Source organism: Mytilus galloprovincialis, chromosome 7 (assembly GCF_965363235.1).
Source record: "Mytilus galloprovincialis chromosome 7, xbMytGall1.hap1.1, whole genome shotgun sequence".
In the NCBI taxonomy this organism is placed as follows: Eukaryota; Metazoa; Mollusca; class Bivalvia; order Mytilida; family Mytilidae; genus Mytilus; species Mytilus galloprovincialis.
In genome coordinates, this window is record NC_134844.1 from 82,351,320 (window position 1) to 82,376,406 (window position 25,087).

General features: G+C 33.2%; 1 protein-coding gene across 2 annotated transcripts in view; it reads right to left on the bottom strand.

Annotated features, from left to right (window-relative positions):
• The window catches only part of LOC143083800 (uncharacterized), a 29,489-nt gene extending 11,506 nt beyond the window's left edge, over positions 1–17,983 (bottom strand). The window contains exons 1-6 of one of the 2 annotated variants that reach the window (XM_076260162.1): positions 17,586–17,983; positions 8,498–8,956; positions 7,367–7,610; positions 6,993–7,055; positions 1,461–1,613; positions 493–626 (exon numbers count right to left, since the gene is read on the bottom strand). In XM_076260162.1, coding sequence (XP_076116277.1) covers positions 493–626; positions 1,461–1,613; positions 6,993–7,055; positions 7,367–7,610; positions 8,498–8,932 — 1,029 coding nt within the window. In that variant the 5' untranslated portion in view covers positions 8,933–8,956; positions 17,586–17,983. The remainder of the gene's footprint in view (positions 1–492; positions 627–1,460; positions 1,614–6,992; positions 7,056–7,366; positions 7,611–8,497; positions 8,957–17,585) is intronic. The other variant, XM_076260161.1, reaches the window with a different exon arrangement.
• Positions 17,984–25,087: the final 7,104 nt, after the last annotated feature.

Below are 25,087 nucleotides of genomic sequence, written 5' to 3' on the forward strand. Positions count from 1 at the left end.
AATAAAGCTATCTGTCATTGTGTCTGTTAGGCATTTTCAATAAAATTTAAAAAAAAAATAAACATGTTAAACATGTAAATAAAATAGAACTTTAAGGCATCTTGAAAGCTTTTCTGGATTTCCCTGCATTGGGAATGCCTAAACATAAATTTATGAAAGCAAGGGATGCATTTCAAAATATGTGTATATGTTATTTAAATCATGTCAGTTCAAAAGCTCTTACTAATGAGAAGATGATACCATATGTGACTAACAGTCAACCAGCATCAGAATTACTGGTAAATTATATAAACACTCTATACATTGTGTGCTTTCAAAGATTTAAAGAAAGGTAATCTTTAGAGATTTATTGTATTCATGAGTTTGTTGTTTTGCAGTAAAACGTTTTGTTTCCATGGGTTTTATTCCTGTAATAAAGCTCATTGTATACATTTAACACTCTTGTACAGCATTCAGATAGTAGAGAAAGTAACCGTATTGTTCTGATATTACCTGTGAGGTGAATTGTTCCAGGTTGATTCCTGATGCATCAAGGGTATGTTCTCCAAACAATGAAATAGCTGATGGATGTGTAATATAAGCTGTTGTGCCATCTTCTAGTTGTAATGCTTGTATGTTAGTGCCATCTAAAAACAAAGCAACCAGATTAAATTCTTAGGATGGTAGAGTTTCTTTTAGTAGATTGATTAGTTTTCAAGGTATGTCACTTTGCATGGATTTAAAGAGGACAATTCCAGATAAAAGACGGAAGGGTTGTATAAACCAATATAAATAGAGTTGCTATAATTCAAACTTACATGGCCTAGCACTAAACATGGCATATGAATTTATAATGAACAATGCCATCAAACCTTTCAAAAACTGTTTTTAGACTGATTTAGAAATTAGCAGGGTTTCAAAAGTACACAGTGCAACAACATCTAAATAAAGGTTGGTGCCCCAGTGTTCTAAGCAGCCTAACTACTGTAATGTATTACTGAAGTTGTGAGTTAAGATCCCACATGTGGCAGGTGGCCTAGACTCCAATCTTCATGGACTAGGATTATCATTTTTCCTTAGATTGATGGTTTTCTCAGGGCACTCCAGCTTCCTCCACCAATAAAAAACTGACTGTTACAAAATAGCACAATAGTGCTGAAAGTTTAAGTGGTGTCAAAAGTCTAAAATATTTCTTATATACTTGATTTTCATTTAAAATGAAAGTCCTACAAAAGATCAAATAATCGTTGATTAAAAAAACTATTTAACTAAACAGAGCACCTTTGGTCAGGGTTTTTTTTTTGTATGAAGTTTCATGTAGGGTACTGTTTTATGGGTGACTATTGGCCTGTTTATTTTTATTTTAAAAGTTGTGTGTTTTTCATCAGTTTTTCATTGCATTAATAGGATACATAACTTCGTTAATGCTGACATCTTTCAAATAATAATGAATACATCTATCATAGTTTATCTTAGTTTACCTTTGACTGAATTTTGAATGTATGCTGTTGTTCCATCCTCAAGCTGGATAGAGTGGTCTCCCTGCACAGAGTTCTCCAATGTTGATGTATTCTCATGTAAAATTGTATCTGCATCAGTTGCCATAGATGATGGGTGAACTGATAAGTTAGTAACTGTAACAGATAGTCAGACTAAATTATCTATAAACTGTTGCTGGTGAAGAAAAATATTGTACCAAGTCTTCGTAACAAATTTCCCTCCACAGAACCACAAATGATGAGTGTTCTCCCCCAATGCACCATAGACATGATAGGTTGCCAACCACTGTGTTTTCTGAATAGCATTTAAAATATCGTAATTATGGTGCTATAATTTACTGGGAATTGCTATTTGAAATACCATGGTGTTATTGGAATATACAAAACTAGAGGCTCTAAAGAGCCTGTGTCGCTCACCTTGGTCTATGTGAATAAGAAACAAAGGACACAGATGGATTCATGACAAAATTGTGTTTTGGTGATGGTGATGTGTTTGTACATCTTACTTTACTGAACATTCTTGCTGCTTACAATTATTTCTATCTATAATGAACTTGGCCCAGTAGTTTCAGTGGAAAATGTTGGTAAAAATTTACAAATTTTATGAAAATTGTTAAAAATTGACTATAAAGGGCAATAACTCCTTAGGGGGTCAATTGACCATTTTGGTCATGTTGACTTATTTTTAGGTCTTACTTTGCTGTACATTATTGCTGTTACAGTTTATCTCTATCTATAATAATATTCAAGATAATAACAAAAAAACAGCAAAATTTCCCTAAAATTACCAATTCAGAGGCAGCAACCTAACAACGGGTTGTCCGATCCATCTGAAAATTCCAGAGTAGATAGATCTTGACCTGATAAACAATTTTACATCATGTCAGATTTGCTCTAAATGCTTTCGTTTTTGAGTTATAAGCCAAAAGCTACATTTTACCCCTATGTTCTATTTTTAGCCATATCAGCCATCTTGGTTGGATGGCCGGGTCATCAGACACATTTTTTAAACTACATACCCCAAAGATAATTGTGGCCAAGTTTGGATTAATTTGGCCCAGTAGTTTCAGAGGTGAAGATTTTTGTAAAAGATTGCTAAGATTTACGAAAAATTGTTAAAAATTGACTATAAAGGGCAATAACTCCTAAAGGGGTCAACTGACCATTTTGGTCATGTGACTTATTTGTAAATCTTACTTTGCTGAATATTATTGCTGTTTACAGTTTATCTCTATCTATAATAATATTCAAGATAATAACCAAAAACAGCAAAATTTCCCTAAAATCACCTATTCAGGGGCAGCAACCCAACAACGGGTTGTCCGATTCATCTGAAAATTTCAGAGCAGATAGATCTTGACCTGATAAACAATTTTACCACATGTCAGATTTGCTCTAAATGCTTTGGTTTTTGAGTTATAAGCCAAAAACTGCATTTTACCCCTATGTTCTATTTTTAGCCATGGCACCCATCTTGGTTGAATGGCCGGGTCATCGGACACATTTTTTAAACTAGATACCCCAAAAATGATTTTGGCCAAATTTGGATTAATTTAGTCCAGTAGTTTCAGAGGAGAAGATTTTTGTAAAAGATAACTAAGATTTACGAAAAAATGGTTAAAAATTTACTATAAAGAGCAATAACTCCTAAAGGGGTCAACCGACCATTTTGGTCATGCTAACTTATTTGTAAATCTTACTTTATTGCTGTTTACAGTTTATCTCTATCTATAATAATCTTCAAGATAATAACCAACTAGAGGCTCTAAAGAGCCTGTGTCGCTCACCTTGGTCTATGTGAATATTAAACAAAGGACGCAGATAGATTCATGACAATATTGTGTTTTGGTGATGGTGATGTCTTTGTACATCTAACTTTACTGAACATTCTTGCTGCTTACAATTATTTCTATCTATAATGAACTTGGCCCAGTAGTTTCAGTTGAAAATGTTAGAAAAAATGTACAAATTTTATTAAAATTGTTAAAAATTGACTATAAAGGACAATAACTTCTTAAGGGGTCAATTGACCATTTTGGTCATGTTGACTTATTTTTAGGTCTTACTTTGCTGTACATTATTGCTTTTTACAGTTTATCTCTATCTATAATAATATTCAAGATAATAACAAAAAACTGCAAAATTTCCTTAAAATTACCAATTCAGGGGGCAGCAACCTAACAACAGGTTGTATGATTCATCTGAAAATTTCAGGGCAGATAGATCTTGACCTGATAATCAATTTTACACCCTGTCAGATTTATTCTAAATGCTTTGGTTTTTGAGTTTAAGCCAAAAAACTGCATTTTACCCCTATGTTCTATTTTTAGCCATGGCGGCCATCTTGGTTTGTTGGCCAGGTCACCGGACACAATTTTTAAACTAGATACCCTAATAATGATTGTGGCCAAATTTGGTTATATTTGGCCCAGTAGTTTCAGAGGAGAAGATTTTTGTAAAAGATAACTAACATTTACGAAAAATGGTTAAAAATTGACTATAAAGGGCAATAACTCCTAAAGAGGTCAACTGACCATTTTGGTCATGTAGACTTATTTGTAGATCTTACTTTGCTGAACATTATTGCTATTTACAGTTTATCTCTATCTATAATAATATTCAAGATAATAACCATATAACGGTAAAATTTCCTTAAAATTGCCAATTCAGGGGCAGCAACCCAACAACCGGTTGTCCGATTCGTCTGAAAATTTCAGGGCAGATAGATCTTGACTTAATAAACAATTTAACCCCATGTCAGATTTGCTCTAAATGCTTCGGTTTCAGAGTTATGAGCCAAAAACTGCATTTGACCCCTATGTTCTATTTTTAGCCATGGCGGCCATCTTGGTTGGTTGGCCGGGTAACCGAACATATTTTTAAACTAGATACCCCAATAATGATTGTGACCAAGTTTGGTTAAATTTGGCCCAGTAGTTTCAGAGGAGAAGATTTTTGTAAAAGTTAACGACGACGGATGACGCCGGACGCCAAGTGATGAGAAAAGCTCACTTGGCCCTTCGGGCCAGGTGAGCTAAAAACAGCAAAATTTCCCTAAAATTACCAATTCAGGGGCAGCAACCCAACAACGGGTTGTCCAATTCATCTGAAAATTTCAGGGCAGATAGATCTTGACCTGATAAACAATTTTACCCAGTCAGAATTGCTCTAAATGCTTTGGTTTTTGAGTTATATGCCAAAAACTGCATTTGACCCCTAGGTTCTATTTTTAGCCATGGCGGCCATCTTGATTGGTTGGCCGGGTCACCGGACACATTTTTTAAACTAGATACCCCAATGATGATTGTGGCCAAGTTTGGTTAAATTTGGCCCAGTAGTTTCAGAGGAGAAGATTTTTGTAAAAGTTAACGACGGACGACGGACGCCAAGTGATGAGAAAAGCTCACTTGGCCCTTTGGGCCAGGTGAGCTAAAAAGGGAGAGAAAGAAGGTTTGACACCATTTAAACTAGGTTTCACAGATTTTATTTATAACTGTTATTAAAATTTATGTGCATGTGTGGATTTTGACTATTACAATTATTTCATAGTCAGTGCATTTTTACTTATAACTGCTTCTTGTGTATTAATGTATTTCCAAATAAAGCTTAAATTTCAATATCAATCACAAGTCATTTTTTATATTTAGAATAGATGAAGGTAAAAACTCAATTTACTATAGTACAAGTTATGGAAAAAGGGGTTAGGATCCTATATGGATCTTTCATCGTTGGCACTTGAAAGTAAAGTTATATTAAAAATTAAAGAACCTTAGTGAGCACGCTCACATACCCCACGTCCCCACATTGTCATTAGAGAAATTAAATAAGTATAAGAAAAAAAAATTGTATAAGAAAAAATACTGAATAATAATTTCCTGTCAATATACACATCTACATAGTATGTCCTTATTATCTACAAAATTTCATGAAATTCTGTAGTGTGTTTTCAGAGGAGTTGAGATGACAAACTGTTGCAGAAGTACATTGAAGCAAATAAGTTCAAAGGGGCATAACTCCTACAAAAAAATTGAATCGTAATTTCCTGTTGATATGCACATCTACATAGTATGTCCTTTTTATCTGAAAAGGTTTCGTGAAATTCTGTTGTGTGGTTTGAGAGGAGTTGCGATGACAAACTGTTGCAGTAGTACATTAAAGTAAATAAGTTCAAAGGGGCGTAACTCCTAGAAAAAAAATTGAATCGCAATTTCCCGTCGATATGTACAACTACATAGTATGTCCTTATTATCTGAAAAGGTTTCGTGAAATTCTGTTGTGTGGTTTGAGAGGAGTTGCGATGACAAACTGTTGCAGTAGTACATTAAAGTAAATAAGTTCAAAGGGGCGTAACTCCTAGAAAAAAAATTGAATCGCAATTTCCCGTCGATATGCACAACTACATAGTATGTCCTTATTATCTGAAAAGGTTTCGTGAAATTCTGTTGTGTGTTTTCAGAGGAGTTGCGATGACAAACTGTTGCAGTAGTACATTAAAGTAAATAAGTTCAAAGGGGCGTAACTCCTAGAAAATCAATTGAATCGCAATTTCCCGTCGATATGCACAACTACATAGTATGTCCTTATTATCTGAAAAGGTTTCGTGAAATTTTGTTGTGTGGTTTGAGAGGAGTTGCGATGACAAACTGTTGCAGTAGTACATTAAAGTAAATAAGTTCAAAGGGGCGTAACTCCTAGAAAAAAAATTGAATCGCAATTTCCCGTCGATATGCACAACTACATAGTATGTCCTTATTATCTGAAAAGGTTTCGTGAAATTCTGTTGTGTGTTTTCAGAGGAGTTGCGATGACAAACTGTTGCAGTAGTACATTAAAGTAAATAAGTTCAAAGGGGCGTAACTCCTAGAAAATCAATTGAATCGCAATTTCCCGTCGATATGCACAACTACATAGTATGTCCTTATTATCTGAAAAGGTTTCGTGAAATTCTGTTGTGTGGTTTGAGAGGAGTTGCGATGACAAACTGTTGCAGTAGTACATTAAAGTAAATAAGTTCAAAGGGGCGTAACTCCTAGAAAAAAAATTGAATCGCAATTTCCCGTCGATATGCACAACTACATAGTATGTCCTTATTATCTGAAAAGGTTTCGTGAAATTCTATTGTGTGGTTTGAGAGGAGTTGCGATGACAAGAAACAGGACTGACGGACTGACGGACGGACGGACGGACGGACGGATGGACGGGTCAAAAACATTATACCCTCCGCAACCCGTTGCGTGGGGTATAATTAGCCCTGTGTTAAATACTGTATAGCAGGCTATTTTAACAGGGTGTAAATTTTTCGCTTATTTTCGCGGATAGAACACAATCCGCAAAATAAATGCCGTCAATTTAAAAAGGCAGAGGTAAAGGTATTGAGAAAAGTTTTGAATCCACTAAAATAATAACTGCCAAAATAATTTGTATACCTTATTAAATTAAAATTGTGAAATTTTACACCCGCATAAATAACCCGCTATATGGTATATTAAGCTTTCCATAGCAACAGGTAAATACCTTGAACAACTGCTGTAGTACCATCCTCTAATGTAATAGTCTGTCCTTCCAAAAACTTGCCACCTGGTAAATGAAAATATCAAAATATGTGTGTGTTTATTTATACTACATGTAATATAGTTGCACAAAAGTATCTTCACAAGTCTTCCAGTTACTTATAAGTAAGCTTTTCATTTGGGAGTTTTTCAACATACTTTATATAGGGTTCTGCAATTGTTCTGAACAGTTCATATTGGTATTTAACATATTTAAAATGTATCTACTACGTCCTTTTGATCAAGTAAAAGTACCCATTACTGTACAAATGTATGCAGCTAGTTTACATAAAAACTCTCATCTAAAGTTTGAAAGTATTGTACTGAGATTTGACTGACCTTTTGGATGCTGTATAAAGGCTGTAGTTCCATCTGACAGAGTAACAGCCTGTACCGTCTGAGATCCATCTCCAGTTATAATGGCTGGGGGTGTTACGGAAGTGTTTAGTTGCTGTACAATATGACTTATATCAACAACAGTAGATGGAGTGTCCAAGGAAGTAGGGAAACTCATTACATTCTGGATATGTTCCATACTAGTGACCTTGGCATTGGTAATATCAAGGTGATTAGACTGATCTGACTGAAATAAAGTATACAGGTTACTCATTATTGTATGACCTAGCTTTACAGGTACATGTATATTTTGATTTTCAATGTTTGGTCTCAAACATACAAGATGAGGGCCATAAAAGCAAACCTGTCCACTAGTTTTGAATCCACTTAAAAAAAAAAAGCAACTAGTGGACAGGTTTGCTTACTATATGGTCTTTTCTGCCAATAGTAGACTGCTTACTCCCCAAGTGTTGACACAATACAATTGATAGTTTTCATTAACAAACACTAATTATACTAAAAGTAAGGTTACAACATATAACTCCCTCATGAGAATCACATCTTTCATATGATCATGATGATGACGTGTACAGAAATCAGTATCATATTAGCACAGAAATAATAAATTGCTCTGCTGAGCACAGCTGGATACGACCGCAGAGGTCCAACACTGAACAGTTGGGTCAAAAATGGACACTATGTTCGTGCTTGATACAGGTCTGAATTTGGATTGTTATTATATATTTGATACATATTAGGTTTCTGACACAGAATAACTGTAGTCCAAGAATTAAGAATTTGTTATATGATTTGAATTTAAAAATTGTTGCTTTTGTGCAATACACTTTGTCTTTGTGAATTGATAGTTATTGTCCAGAAACTAAATGTGTCTTCGGAGGACGATGCAGACAACGACGACGCAGACGACATGATAGCATTATATGATGCAAAACAAGTTGTATAAAAATGTGGTATTATTTCCACCAAGACAACCTTTGAATGCGTAATGGGATGTGAGCATTTTTATTTTACTATTTGTACATTTATATATCTATTAGGCAGCCTTGTAATACAACTTGTAATAAAAGGATGGATATATTAGGATGCAAAAGAATAAATAACTTCAAAACTCACTGGCAATGTTCCTGCATTTACAACTGTTGTTCCAGCTAAACTGCTGGCAGCAATCACTGTACTCCCTGTCAAACTACCATCTATGACAGAACTTACTACCAAGCTGCTTGCATCAATTACAGTACTTCCCTCAAGACTACCTGCATCTATGACAGAACTTACTACCAAGCTGCTTGCATCAATGACAGTACCTCCATCCAGATTGCCTGCATCAATGACAACACTTCCATCTAGGCTGCCTGCCTGCATAACAGTACTCCCAACAAAACTATCCACAACTGAGTTATCTGCCAAGCCATCTGTAGTAAGTTGGTCAGATGTCTGTAATGGTGGATTAGAATCCTCCTCTGAACAGTCAGTTATTGGAGTCACTTCATCATCCACAGTTAACTGGTCAGGAATTGAAGAAGGTATAGTTATTGTGTTGCTCTCCATTTAATCTTTTTTTCTTGGTATTTTCTGAGAGAGAGAAAATGTATCAGATTTTAGCATTTTAAAAGTTACAAGTTGATAGAAAGATAATCTGGATGGGCAAGAGTAAAACCTTGTGTGCAAGCTTGTTTTTAATAATTCTTTTAGTGCTGTGATTTTGTCTTTAAAAAGCATGATTTTTTTGGCAAATGGATGGTATTTTCTAATCAAATACACTGTGATCACTACATATTACATGTGTAAACCTACTACTTCTTAAACTTTTTAAAAGGTGTTGGTGAATAAGATAAAAACTAACAAACAATAACCTATACTTGATAGTACATTAGTCATGTCAATCTCTTTCATAAAATAAAAAGAAAATTGATTTATATGTTATTATGTACAGTTTTCAAAATAAAATCTTAAAATCTGTTAAAATGGGTTTTTTTGCTTCGGTTGGGACACAGATTTATCCAGTTAAATTATCTCCCCTGAATTGAAATCAAGTCAGCTGTAGTATATTTTTATATCTTTAAAGAACAAATAGATCCATATGTATGTATGTGAGATATGTGCACAGGAACCAAATGTCATAAACAACATACATTTAAACATGTTAAACATGGTTAAAGTCACCATCATGATCAAAGTCTTCAACAAAAGACTATATTATGTCAAGCTCATCCTGTACATATTGAAATTGTTGCAAGAATGAAATGGTGTACTGTCAAAGTCTTATTGTCATGAAAATTAGAAGTTACTTCATAACATGTGTTTCAAAATGGAAAATACTCTGATCTTATATTATTTTTACTGGAACAAATATAACAGTGTTTGTAACCATTGGAGTATTTTTTTTAAATTGAAAGGTAGCTTTACTTTTCCAAAAGCTCCCCAAAAAATGTGAAAGGTCTTAAGCAAATAAATCTAGACATACTTCAGACAGTACTTTGACCTATAATGGTTTTTCTCAAAGTGTGAGTTAAAATTGGATGGAGAGTTGTCTCATTGGCACTCATACCACATTTTCTTATATCTATTCAGTTAATATTTGACATGTATAAAAAATAATCATGATAATAAATTAAATAACTCCTAAGGCACAAATCAGAAACCCTTGTAGATTCTTTGAAAAAGAGTAGGCTAATGCCACTACAAGGCAGCACTCACACCCGCAAAGTGGAAAGGGATTAATATAAGTTGCAAAACTTGTTTCCCAATCCACTATAAATAAATATGTTTAAACTAAATCAGAAAACTTTCAATTTTTAAAGAACAGTTTCAAGTAAACCAATCCAAGCATACTCAACTTATAAGTAATGTTGTCGAATGTTAAAATTGCTTTTACTCTGATGATTAATTAGTTCCTAATCTCTGGAATGACAAATTTCAAAATCAAAAGGAAGATTTCTTAATTCTACTTTGACAAATATTCCATGCAAGTGTCATCCAAAAATTAAAGGTTTGTCAAGTTTTTTATGATGGGTGGATGACAGAAAGAATGACAATGGTTTACCATTTTGACTGCCACTATAAAATAAGGCACAGGAAAGAAATGTTGCCTAGCTAAGGACTTCTCAAAGAGTTGTTGCAAGGGTAAAATAAATGGTTCTATACCAGGTATGACAAGCCTTAAGTTGCCCAGTTAAGAAGAGTCTTGATTGTAAACTGTCATGATATATTCATTGATATTAGTTGCAAATGTGTGAAGTTTTTCAAGGACAGAAAATGACTACCATTTGGACAGATATTGTATATATATAATATGTCGTGTACATGTTATTATTTTGTACAGGTTATTACTTGTACAAACATTTTGTACAAATAATTACTTGTATGAAGCCATCATACAGGTTATTACTTGTACAAATACAATTGTACAAGTAATTACTAGTACAATTTTAACTGAAAGAAAGATAATAAGTTGTACAAATCATTATTCTATCATGGCCTATTTGATGTTCACATCAAATCATTTCCCGTTAAACAAATAGTGTATTAGGTACTTAGCCTAAATGTATAAACTTTCAACATGCGAGTACTTTGTATGATAAAAACATATGAGCAAAACATTTCAGTTTAGTCGTCAAAACTAAAGTGTAAAGATGGAAAACAGTGTACAAAAGTAATTTTATGATGAAGTAATTAACTTGAGTCATGACAATAAATCTTCTGATAGTTAACAAGTGGCAAATACAGATAGACTATAAGTATTGTAAAGGAAATACCAGGAAGACAAATTAAGTTCCAAAAGAGGGATGAAAGATACCAGAGGGACAGTCAAACTCATCAATCGAAAATAAACTGACAACGCCTGGCTAAAAATTAAAGAAGACAAACAGAAAAACAATAGAACACATGACACAACATAGAAAACTAAAGAATAAGCAACATGAACCCCACCAAAAACTAGGGGTGATCTCAGGTGCTCCAGAAGGGTAAGCAGATCCTGCTCCACATGTGGCACCCATGTTATAACAAATCCGGTAAATAGTCTAATTCGGTAGGTCATATTCATGTCATCCTCTTGTAGCACCATATGTGTGCCTTAGTTGTAATAAATTGTCTTGTCTTGAATTGAAAGGGAAGGGGATTGTAGTTACTACGCAAGGAACATATCCGATATCAATTGTGAAACGGTTATTCCATAAAGGTCAACCAACTCGTGATGGCGTCTGTAAAATTCCAAATGACACCATGTCCATACAACCTAAGACTCTTTCATCTTGCAATAATTTAAAAACATTTGATTTTTCTACACTTTAAACAAGTATTCCCTATTCCAAACTTAAAGACAAATTGAAAGAATTGGTATTGCTTTGTTCCATTAAAAAGAAAGGCCAACGTGGACACAAGTATCTTGTCTTAGGGAGGGATACATCCTACTTTGTAAAAAATAACTCTGGATTCAAATAAAATATTCTCTGAATGTTTTTCAACAAACTATTTGTATTCCAATGAGAACAAATTGTGCTCATCTTCTTGCCTACTTGTTCCTTTATTCTCATGAGGCTGACTTCACAAACTTCTGAGACAGAAAGAAAAGAAGTAAGCAGTATCCTTTAACTTTACTTTCTCTATATAGATGATCTTCTCTCTCTAAATAATTCAATAACTGAAGTAAACATCAGGAAAGCAGTACAATTGCTTTTTTATGGTCCTGAAACTTTTTTCTATACACCTTCAGATTTTGAGCTGATTTGAGACTACAACCATGTTTGTGTCCACATGTGTTGTTGAAATTGCAGATTTTTCAACTTTTTGAGTTCTAGTTTTAATAGGCCAAGGCTATATAAACACTTGAAAGAAAAGAAAAACTAACACAATAAAAATTTCAAAAATACATACGCTGAGTGATATCTACTACTATATAATCTACTTAGAAAAACTAACACACTAAAAAATTTTAAAATACATATGCTGAGTGATTTCTACTAAAAAAAAATAAACAATCAAATAAATTAACAAGAAAAAATATTAAATAAAAAAAATTACCCCTAACAAATTACAAAAAAATCCCAATCTAACAAAGCCAAACTAGAGGCTCTAAAGAGCCTGTGTCGCTCACCTTGGTGTTTGTCCATATTAAACAAAGGACATAGATGGATTCATGACAAAATTGTCTTTTGGTGTCAGATGGTGATGTGTTTGAAGTTCTTACTTTACTGAACGTTCTTGCTACTTACAATTATCTCTATCTACAATGAACTTGGCCCATTAGTAACAGAGGAAAATATTTTGTAAATTGACTATAAAGGGCAATAACTCCTTAAGGAGTCAACTGACAATTTTGGTCATGTTGACCTATTTGTAGATCTGACTCTGCTGAACTTTATTGATGTTTACAGTTTATCTCTATCTATAAAAATATTCAAGATAATAACCAAAAACGGTAAAAAATTTTTAAAAATTACCAATTGAGGGGCAGCAATCTAACAACCAGTTGTCTGATTCGTCTGAAAATTTCAGGGCAGATAGATCTTGACTTGATTAACAATTTAACTCAGTCAGATTTGCTCTAAATGCTTTGGTTTCAGAATTATAAGCCAAAATCTACATTTTACCCCTATGTTCTATTTTTAGTCATAGCCACCATCTTGGTTGGTTGGCCCGGTCACCCCACACATTTTTTAAACTAGATACTCCAATGATAATTGTGGCCAAGTTTGGTTAAACTTGGTCCAGTAGTTTCAGAGGAGAAGATTTTTGTAAAAGATTACAAAATACTATGAAAAAGTGGTAAAAAATGACTATAAAGGGCAATAACTCCTAAAGGGGTCAACTGACCATTTTGGTCATGTTGACTTATTTGTAAATCTTACTTTGCTGAACATTATCGCTGTTTACAGTTTATCTCTATCTATAATAATATTCAAGATAATAAGCAAAAACTGAAATTTCCTTAAAATTACTAATTCAGGGGCAGCAACCAAACAACGGGTTGTCCGATTTGTCTGAAAATTTCAGGGCAGATAGATCTTGACCTAATAAATTATTTAACCCTGTCAGATTTGCTCTAAATTCTTTGGTTTTAGAGTTATAAGCCAAATCTACATTTTACCCCTCTGTTCTATTTTTAGCCATGGTGGCCATCTTGGTTGGTTGGCAGGGTCACGCCACACATTTTTAAACTACATACCCCAATGATGATTGTGGCCATTTGGATTAATTTGGCCCAGTAGTTTCAGAGGAGAAGATTTTTGTAAAAGATTGCTAAGATTTACGAAAAATGGTTAAAAATTGACTATAAAGGGCAATAACTCCTAAAGGGGTCAACTGACCATTTTGGTCATGTTGACTTATTAGTAAATCTTACTTTGCTGAACATTATTGCTGTTTACAGTTTATCTCTATCTATAATAATATTCAAGATAATAAGCAAAAACTGCAAAATTTCCTTTCAATTCAGGGGCAGCAACCAAACAACGGGTTGTCCGATTTGTCTGAAAATTTCAGGGCAGATAGATCTTGACCTAATAGATTATTTTACCCTTCCTAAGATTTGCTCTAAAAGCTTTGGTTTTAGAGTTATAAGCCAAATCTACATTTTACCCCTCTGTTCTATTTTTAGCCATGGCGGCCATCTTGGTTGGTTGGAAGGGTCACGCCACACATTTTTTAAACTAGATACCCCAATGATGATTGTGGCCAAGTTTGGATTAATTTGGCCCAGTAGTTTCAGAGGAGAAGATTTTTGTAAAAGATTACTAAGATTTACGAAAAATGGTTAAAAATTGACTATAAAGGGCAATTACTCCTAAAGGGGTCAACTGACCATTTCGGTCATGTTGACTTATTTGTAAATCTTACTTTGCTGAACATTATTGCTGTTTACAGTTTATCTCTATCTATGATAATATTCAAGATAATAACCAAAAACAGTAAAATTTCCCAAAAATTACCAATTTAGGGGCAGCAACCCAACAACGGGTTGTCCGATTCATCTGAAAATTTCAGGACAGATAGATCTTTACCTGATTAACAATTTTACCCCCTTGTCAGATTTGCTCTAAATGCTTTGGTTTTGGAGTTATAAGCCAAAAACTGCATTTTACCAGTTGTACAAGTTACTATCTTTTTCTCCACAAAAATTGTACAATTAATTACATGTACAGTTGTACAAAGTTTTTGTACAAGTAATAACCTCAGTGGCGGATCCAGCCATTTTAAAAAGGGGGGGTTCCCAACCCAGAGTAAAGGGGGGGTTCCAACTATATGCTCCCATTCAAATGCATTGATCGGCCAAAAAAAACGGGGGGTTCCAACCCCCGGAACCCCCCTGGATCCGCCACTGAACCTGTACAAAATAATAATATGTACACGACACATGCATAAAGTTTTATTTTTTTTCAACTCTAGAATTTCATAGCTTTTGTTGTGTGAATGAAAAAAAACTCTCACTAATTATGCTAATTTGGCAAGAATAAAGGTTTCCAGAAGAGCATTAAATTGTATAAAATAAATTAATAAGCTTGATCTAAAATTCTATTTTGTGATCAAGGTTTGACAAGAATTGCAGTCTGCCAGTCCAGTGTTGTAATGAGGCTTTGACATGATCTAAAGTCTTCTTAGGTTCAATTTTACCTTGGAATCGTGGTTTGACATTCACTAGTTGCTGGCTATACTTTGATTGTAAATTGTCAAACTAGGAACACAACATGGGCATGATGGGCTAGCAAACTAGTGGACATGGTGTACTAGCACCAAATTGTCATCATTAAATGAGTAGGCTTTTCAGTGTCAGACCATGATTGAGGACCTTTGTGAATATATAGTATAAGTAGTCGAACTACTGTATCACTATCATTAGGCCAGAGCATTCACCATGTTCAACTCCAATCTTAATTGACCAGGATTGTCAGTTTCTTGCTTTTCTCCAGGCACTCCAGCTTCTTCCACCAATAAAAATTGACTGCTACAAATATCACAACATGCTGAAAGTGGCCTGAAACAGCAATCAAACCATTATTACATGGCCACTTCAACATGGACAAATCGGACTTGCAACCTTAAGTGTTTGGCAGTGATCACTTTCAGGGAAAAGAGAACAGGATAGTGTTTAAGACAATTAAAACATATATCAGTCACCATCTGTGAAGGAGATATTCCATATACTTTAAACATGTGAAAGGGTTCAAAGGTCAACCAACTCACAACGGCTGTTGTCTGTAAAAATTTTTAGGGGTCATTCCAATGCTCACATATTGTTGTCAATATAATTGAATTCTACGAGATTGTCATGCAAGTGAACACATACATGTGTAGTTCAGTCAAACTAAGTGTGAACCATAAACCAATTGCAACAGCAAATATGTTAGTTCTAATCTATAGCACTTTATAGGCCCAAATAAACACAGAAAAAAGTCCTATAAAAATCAACTTGAGGAAACCTCAAAATCATCATTTTTACATTGGAAAGGGAGATAACTCTGCCAAAATAGTCCTTTTGTCAGTTTTTTGGTTGATTTTCTTAAAATTCATATAATGTATGATACTTTGACCATGATGGGGTTATCAGTTCGTATTTGACTACATTATATAATCATCTGCTCGTGAAATGTACAAACCAAAGTGTTATGGGTATTTTTTTTGTTTTTTTGTTGTTTATTTTTGCGCATTTTATATTAATGAAATTGCAAATGTATGGCTTCTTGACCATTTTGAAAAAATAATTTGAATATTTGGTACTGTTTATATCTGTCAATTATATTTGTTCAGCATCAACATTGTTTCAAGATACTTTAAGCCACAAAAAGAAGAATAGATGCTTAATTAGTTTTATTAAATTTGAGATTCTTTACCTTGACATGTTGAAAAATCTAATAAATGAATAAATGGTCAACTTATGAGTTATGAAATCTAGGTTGTAGCTTGATAAAAGAGTTGTTTGTTATACCCTAAAGACGGCTAAAATATCACGTATCAATACAATCTGTTGAATAAAAGCGGTAAAATTATAATATATTGTATACATTTTTATTGATATTTCTGCCTTTTTTGCAGAGTTATCTCCCATTTCAAAGCAAATCTCCAAAGGAATTTTAAAATCGTTTTTGATAGTTTTCCTCAAGTTAGATTTTGTTGGACTTTTTTCTGTGTATAGTTGTGGTATAATACTAAAGATTAAAACTTAAAAACCTTCTGTTGCAATTACTTCAAGGTACTGAGGCGGATTTAGAGGTTTTTTCAGGGGACCCGGGCCCCCCATTTTTGAGGGAAAAACTTGGTTGATATTATAGGGAATCATTGAAGCATTACTAGAGTGGGCCCTCTCTTAGGCAGTCAGTGGGCCCCCTCTTATGAAAATTCCTGGATCTGCCACTGAGGAAAGGTTTAAATTTATGCTAGATTGACTGGACTATGTATACTTCACAATTTTCTGTACTAAGTCAGGAATTTGACAATTGCTTTCTATTCGTTTGATGTGTTTGAGCATTTTATTTCGATAAAGTACTTTCCGTTTGAATTTCCCTTGTACAAATGCACGGAATGCTGGAAATTGGAATGTTGCTGCATAGAAAAGGAAAGTGCATATAACCCCCCCCCCCCACCCCCCCCCCCCATTCATTGAATGAATGTAAAGGTGCTATACAAATCCTTGAATTTATATAGCATCATTTATTCAACTTGTCAATTACAAAATTGTATTATCTTACACCAGTTTTGAGTTTCTAAACTTTTGAAAGACAAATCTTAGTTGTAAACATTTTCTTGTGTAGAGAATTTCAGTGCCGGATAAAATCATTTATTGTTAGATTATAGGGAATCACTGACAGCTTTTATACAGCACTCAGCAGGATACAAAACTCATAGTCGTACATGCAATATGAAAATTGGAAAATAATTTAATATGACAATATTGGTGTGATCATTATGTTTCGATTTTATCGACTACTAAAATTTTATGAAAAAATATCAACTAACGGCCTATTATAGTAGTACTCGTCAAGATTTTCTGGACACATTCCAGATAGAACGATGTGCCAAGTAATTCTGTGTCCACCATTTTGTTTTGTTTTTATTACTTATATAAGTTATAACGACAACAGTGTAAAATTGTTATTTGTTTTATTAAAATTAAACTCTGTATCTGGTATCAGCATTACTACTACTGTGTACTTCAGTAAAAATATCCCAACAGCCTCTACTACTGCTGAACACTGGGAAAACTTACCCAAAATCCTTCTCACCAATCTAGACCGCCATGCATCATTTTCCAATAGGAAACGGACTGGTTACCGTTTTCTACTTCCTTTGCTCGTAACTAAAAATAAACCAGTTGTATGACCCACTCGATCAAGCTCTATCTCTCTCTTTCGGTTGGAATTTAGATGTATTTGTTCATTAAATAAGATAAACAGAATGTTAACTAAATAAGAATAAGACAGAGACGGCAGTATCCATTGATTGCCCGTGTTAGGATCAAATTCCGTAATATAAAAAAATGAGGCCAAATACCGTAGAGTTTCTAAATATGAGAGCAGAACTCGTATTGCCTGTTATCAGGTGACGACTCATCACTCCTAAATAAAATACTTTCCTTTTGTTAAGAAAAAGATTAAATCCAAGCACAATTTTTGGTGAACTTGAAAACGTAAGTGAAGTAAGGAAACGTATCCGATAGTAACAGAAACAATATTTAGTTCAGTGCCGTTTTTCCAGAGACTTTTAATAATAGTAAATAAATTATAAATTAGCGTCTGTCTGTTTACATGTTTATACATGTAAAAGATTGTAAATATTCTTTCAGATATAGTAATATACTGAATATACCAGAATGACATGTAAAAACTTTTTAACTTTTAAATTTGCTGCTGCTACTCTGGAATTACCTGACCATTTCAATTGAATTTTTACTGTTACGTTACGCACGCTGTTCCTGCAACCCTTAGGATTTGTAACACAATCTTCGAAATTTCCTCCGCAAAACAAAATAAAAATGTTAGAAAACACGAACCACTATTAAAACAAATTCAATATATGTTTTAAATTATGTTTTTATAGCTCTTGATCATATACTAAGTAATATCTAGTATATTTGAGGATTAAAATAACAAAGCTATGTGAAAAAACGGATGTCCAACGTTACATTTATGAAAAACTGTTTTGACTCTTATGTATAGTGATCATATTTCTTATTCTCTGATCTTCCGGAAACTTTGCAGGAACAACGGCATGTGTCGGTTCTTTGTGGCATTAAAAAAAGCCGTTATTTTGCCAAATTTCATTTGACTCGGTGGCCGCATATTAAGCTGGAATAAGAAAAATGTCCAACGACGTTTTTCGGTAACTTAACGACTGAAAGTGAATTTTATAAGTAGATATAGCGGAAAACGAGTAAGACAATAATAACATCTACCAAAAGTACAAATATTTGCCTCATTGTTCGTGAGCTCAAATATTGCAGATTTTATAAAATCTTCTCTACTCAGTCGTTTTTCAAGCGGTAGCCATTTTGTCCAAGTTGATATTTCATTTTTCAAAGCAGTTAACGCGTATTTTTTAACTGATATTTCAATAAGTTATTTATAATTGATCAAAACAAAAGTTAGATACACGAAGAGTACAAAATGCCAAAATTCTTTTCTTATTAACTACATATTTGGGTCTTAAAGGAATACATTTTTTCAACACATTACAAAACGGTAGCCATTTTGTCCAAACGTCTAAAAATCCGAAAAACGCTATTTTCCGACGTTACATGTCCTAAAGTTTCAATTAAATGTTCATGATAACTTAAACAAATCGTTTGGTGTAATTTGGAAAAAGATGTTGATGGCTGCCGAAAAAAAAAGAATAGTGCATGTTGCTACATGTATAGACTCCGGCCGGGACATAGATTCGACACAAGTTCAATTTCGCAATTTTTATTTATCGTTTATAGCTTTTATCAATTTATTTAAAAGAATCGTGAAAAGGGAAATTAAATCTCATTACATGAACTTCGTTCAACTTTTGCAAAGACAAATTGGAAACACCAAGACAATCCTCTAAATGTAAAATGCGAATTTTAATTTATGTTGCGGAAGGACTACGAAATAGATCATTTAAAGTCGTCACTTCAGTAAGGTGCATTCACCAATTATATTAAAAGACTTAATACAAGTCCATAGAATGTTTTACTTCGCAATTTGTCCTGCTATTCATGTTATAACTGAAAGTAATTCCTGTACTATATGAACTAGCGAAGCCGGAACTTTTCGTCAATATCAACTTGTGCATGAAATTGAGGTAATTGAAAGACAAATCCAAAACAGCGACGAAAACCGTTTCATTGAATTAATAAAACCCGGGATTATATTAGCCGTTTTTACGGACAATTCAGGAGTAGATTACTATATTTTAAAATGTATATCAGAAGTTAAACAATTTAAGCAAGCAACTTTAGAAGACTTGGAAAATAATTCTCAAGCCAAGATTCAAGAAATTGAAGGGGTGTATTTCGACAAATTATGTGCCAAGGAAAATACAATTCTATTCAAATTAATCAAGGTTAAAAATGTTTCGATTTACTTGCAGAGTGTCAGATATATTTGTATTGGGGTTGAATTAAGATATATAAATTCTACAATAACAGATGATATGCACCATGAAAGTTAAACATCCTATGATAAAAGTTTTGCACATTATTTATGGAAACCGTATACATGTACTTCCGTCCAATTTTTCCTTCCTACATTACTTGCGACAGTAAGCACTGCATTTTTAGGTGAAATAACTTAAAAGGTAAACATTATTAAATCGATTTCCACAACTTTAGGTAATTTATGATAAAATGATATCACAAAAAGGACAGAACCACAATCAACCAACAACATATAAAAAACACATGAAAAACGAATAAAACTTGCAAAAATTAATCAAAGTCAAAAACCCTCTTTGACGCCGAATTTTTAGTGTAACGTCGTGTTGTAGGAACATCGTGTATTAATTCTGAGCCTTATACAGTCTTGGAACGGTTCAAAATGTTATTGTTCTGCATGTGGAATCAAAATTAATTTGGTGGAACCATATAGTAAATAATGATACATCGACAAATTAAACACAGAATGGAAACTTTTGTCTAGATCATATAAAAGAAACCGATAGGTGAAAAAAAAACACTTCAAAATAGGTGCAATTTGAGAACTCTTACGTTCCTTGTATATTTTGAATTTTCATTATTTTTGTATTGTCCGTATAACATTGTTTAAAATGAATATATAACACTTCCATGGTATATACTAGTCAACAAAAGAAACGATGCAAGGCAATAATCGATTTTAAAAAAAAATCTATATATCATGCAATTGGTACCAAGGTAAATATTTGCCCATTGGTCGATCAAAGATTCATTTGGTCTAATCGATTTAAAGAGTGTTATTTTCTTATCAAAACTATTTATATAAGGCAAAAACGCTAAATAAAAATTTTGACAATGTTCTTAATCGTATTTTTACCCATAAATTATAAAATCGATAGAAAACTAAATTTTGATATTCATCTATTAAATTATAAGTGTCGACTTTTGTCATCATTTCCCGCCAAATAAATTTGCCCAATATGTTCAGTAACACGTTATTTTCGCGGGTCCGTGACTGAATATAAAAAGTATATAACTATGCGTAAGTCTTATTTTAGTATTGAGATTGCAGAGGCGGATCCAGTAATTTGAAAAGGGGGGCGAAGATTTTAAAGATCGCCGAGCGGAGCGAGGCGAAATTTTTTTTGGACCTTTTTTGGCCGTAAAAACATAAAATAAGTGTAAAATGCACATTTTAAACGGTTCCTGGCGTGGGGCATGTACATTCTATATTTGCTGTTAAGTGTATGTGTTGGACATTTTTATGCTGTTTTCTCCCTATTGATTGTCTATCATAAAATGATAGTATGGATCCAAAGCTATGTACTGATATATTTGATGTCGGACTTGTCAGTAAACAATAGACATGGAAAATTCTTGTTTGTTTTACATGTATGTTAAGTTAGCATAACCTCACAGATTTCTTGTTGTAAACAAGAAATACGTCGGGCTATAATATTCGATGAAATGTACAATACGACCGACACGAGTTAAAAAGTCAAACAAGCAATTTTCATTCAAATGTTTGGTTGATATGTTTCACCCGACAAAATTAAGGGAGGTGAGGGGTTCCAAATCAACAAAAGGCTACGAATGAGTCTGAAATGACAACGAATTTATGAATGACGGCCGATAAATGGAGATATAAAGGCCACACTCAGCAGTCAGGTTGCAGTCTGGTCTTGAAAAAAGTATTCAATATATCAGTTCGACGAAGCAGAACTTCCGCCGCGTCAGACATGCAAACCCCGGCCTAAAAAAAAATACGCCCGTTTTTTATTCATCATGTTCATTTAAGGCTAAATAATTCTGTTGGAAATTTTCGTTTCTAATAGCAAAAAAGTGGACAAGATTATTGTTTTCAATCCAGATACGGCCAGAATTTTTATTTAATGCAAAAATCAGAGTCGTATTTTTTTCTCTGAAATACCTTAGACTGCCTCCTCAAATCAAATGGTTCGTACCTTAGACTTTAAAATTTAAATCTATCTAGAGCTTATACTGACTGGGGATCATTTTTCAGCTATCAAGTTATTTCAAAATAGGCTGGGACGTTTGGGGTTAAACATGTTTACGTAGGTAAATAATATTGCTGTGTTTTGGTTTTTTTTCATGAGAGGGTTTCTGTTTGGTTGAAATTGGGAAATAGAAGTCACTACGTTCTTTCTCAATCTTTTTTGACGCACTGGTCAACTCTATCATCACGCCCTCTACGCCCCCCTCTGAATCCGCCACTGGATTGTCATCTGATAAAGTCATGCCGATTATAAGATGCTTTCAAAATCTTTCTGTTTGAACCCGTCGACCTGGAACTTATCAATCATTGGTATTATTAATATTTTGGACAACAAAAGGTCCTGGAATGGAGTATTTTTTTAATCAACAGCATTGTCCTATATTAGTTATAAATAAAGTTGAATTCTTTGATTCGCTGTTTTACTTCATGTCTGCTATTATTTTATTACGCCTTATTTTAAGTCCAGATTTTAATTTTAATATTCGTATTGTCATCTTAGAAAGTCTTACTGATTAAAATACTACAATAGGGAACAATTTGACAATGATTGAATTTAGTAGTGTTAACCCTGTGGTTATGACCCGTGTATATATAGCAAAATCCGAAATATACACCGTTTGGTGTCAGATGCGGAACGTAGAGATTAGACTAGAATTCGTGAACTTTGCCATTTCCTGTGTACTCTAGGATTTATTTTTTGCGACAATTCTTTACTTATAAAGATATTTTCGCTGGAATTTACTCATGTACAAGAATTATGGACATTTCAAGGCGAGATAACTCGTGTGAACTTCTATTCTGGTTCCCATCTTGTTCTCATCGTCTGGTGACCAGCAGATAAGAAAAGAAAACTCCCCTAAACAAACACCCCACCATCTATGTCGATTTGCCGTTAGGCATATCGCGTAATTATTTAATGATATTAGCAATTATACGATAATTCCAGACGCAATAGATTTTAGAAGGGATCCCCACTATGACTTTAAACAGATGAATGGTGAGAAACTGCTGACAGAAAAGAAATAATTAAAAAAAGAAAAGTTTTGCCAGACCTTTACGATGGACATACCAGAGACATATATATATACACATATATATGACTCTGGACATATCAATAATAAGAAAGGGGGAAAAAAGGCTAATGAAAAAGTTCTAATTCGTTGACAGATGACCTTAAAAACTCTAGGTCAGCGAAATAAAAATTAATGATCCTTGATTTTAGAAGAAATTTCCGAGGCAGATATCAATAATAAATTATCTGTTGATTTTGTAAATATGAACAAGGAGGTTATATGATACAGACCATTCTCTTAAATTGTATTTGAAAAGTAACGGTGTAAAAACAAAGTTGTGGAATAGAGAACTTGAAGCTGTAAAGTCTGATTTTGTCATTGAAATTTAAAATTATTTGCTTAACTATGTATTTATTGTTAATTCTATATACTTTATTTAAGACAAATGTATCAACAAGTTTTGATTCGTTTATTCTGCATTGGCCAGAGGTACAATGTATAGCGAGAGTGTTGAATTCTCACAAAACATGTTTCACCCTGCCGCATTTTTACGCCTGTCCCTAGTCAGGAGCTCCTGGTCTGTCTGTTATTCTTGTGGGTTGTTTTTAATTTTAGTTCATTTATGTGTTTAATTTTTGGAGTTTAGTGTGACGTCCATTTTCATTAATTCATTCACAAATATTCGAAACTCAACTAGACCTAACTAATCCAACAGTGATAAACACAAAGTAGGAAATCTTCTTTGTTCGCAAGTTTAATAGAGAAAATCGCATATTATTACCAAATACATGGTATACACGGAACAGAAATTTAATACATTTTATGAACGAAGAACCAGTAATGACCGCAAATAAACAGAAATCCTGACACAAAATTGTTGTGATTTAGGAAAGATTGTAACCCTCCTACGGATTTATTGAGTATTTCCAACAACCGCTGTCAGTAAGCAAATACACGAAAATAATTCAAAACAGAAACAAAATATCTAAAAGCGCATAACATTTGTCAATGAGGAATGTCATGACACACGAAAGTCAGGTGCTCGTTAAGTTCACCCCTTTTTTTTAATTGTTTGTTTAATCAATTTTTGAAAATATTCGTTCTTATTTCAACGTTTCTAAATTTATTTTCACTTAATAAAATACGTTTTTTATGTATAACCCTCTGTATATTCTTATGTGTAGAAACAAGGAATTGTATATTTAAATATACAATTCCTTGGTAGAAATAAGAATACTCTTATAGAAAAGAATAGAGAACAACAATATAAATAAGTATGGTTAAATCGCCAGAATAAGAGTTATACAAGAAAGAAAAAAAAATGAAATATGAAAATTAAAGAATATTTTCAAATAAAACTTAACCAAAATAAAATGAAAAAAGGGGGCACTCAACAAGAGCCTGTGTGTGAAATACTTTTTTTTTCAATATAATACTTCCATGATAAGATAAAATAGTAACATATGGTATTGATTTGGGATACAGCACTGGAAAGGATTTGTCGTGGCCCCATGGGACGCTTATATATACTATGTAAATATTGACACATTCCTGTTTATATGGCATTTTAGATCATGGAAGTATTATATAATACTTCCATATTTAGATCGATAATTATGGAGCTTTCTTAAAAAGGATTTTCGATGTATTTTGTCATTTTTATTATCAGACGACATTTTATGAATATACTAAACAATTAAATCAATGAACGAATGAGAACATACAGATAACATATCCTACATGTACATGTACCAATGATTTTGACGCTATACTGTCTTACTGTTTACATTCAAAATACTTGCATTTACCTCATTGATCTCTTTCATATAATGACAATAACAATACCCCCTAAAAAATAACAGGCAACTTTAATTCATCATAAGACAAAACGAATAACATTAAAATTTCACGTTGCCATCTATATTCTATTTCAATTTACTTTTTCAGATTATGTAATTAATTGTTTTTCAACAATACAATCATTGTGTATTCAATTAATTGATAACAATTAATGCTATTGTTACTTGAAACTAAATAAGTTTATTTAGACAAAGCCTTTTTTAGAAAAAAAAATCCTTTTTCTG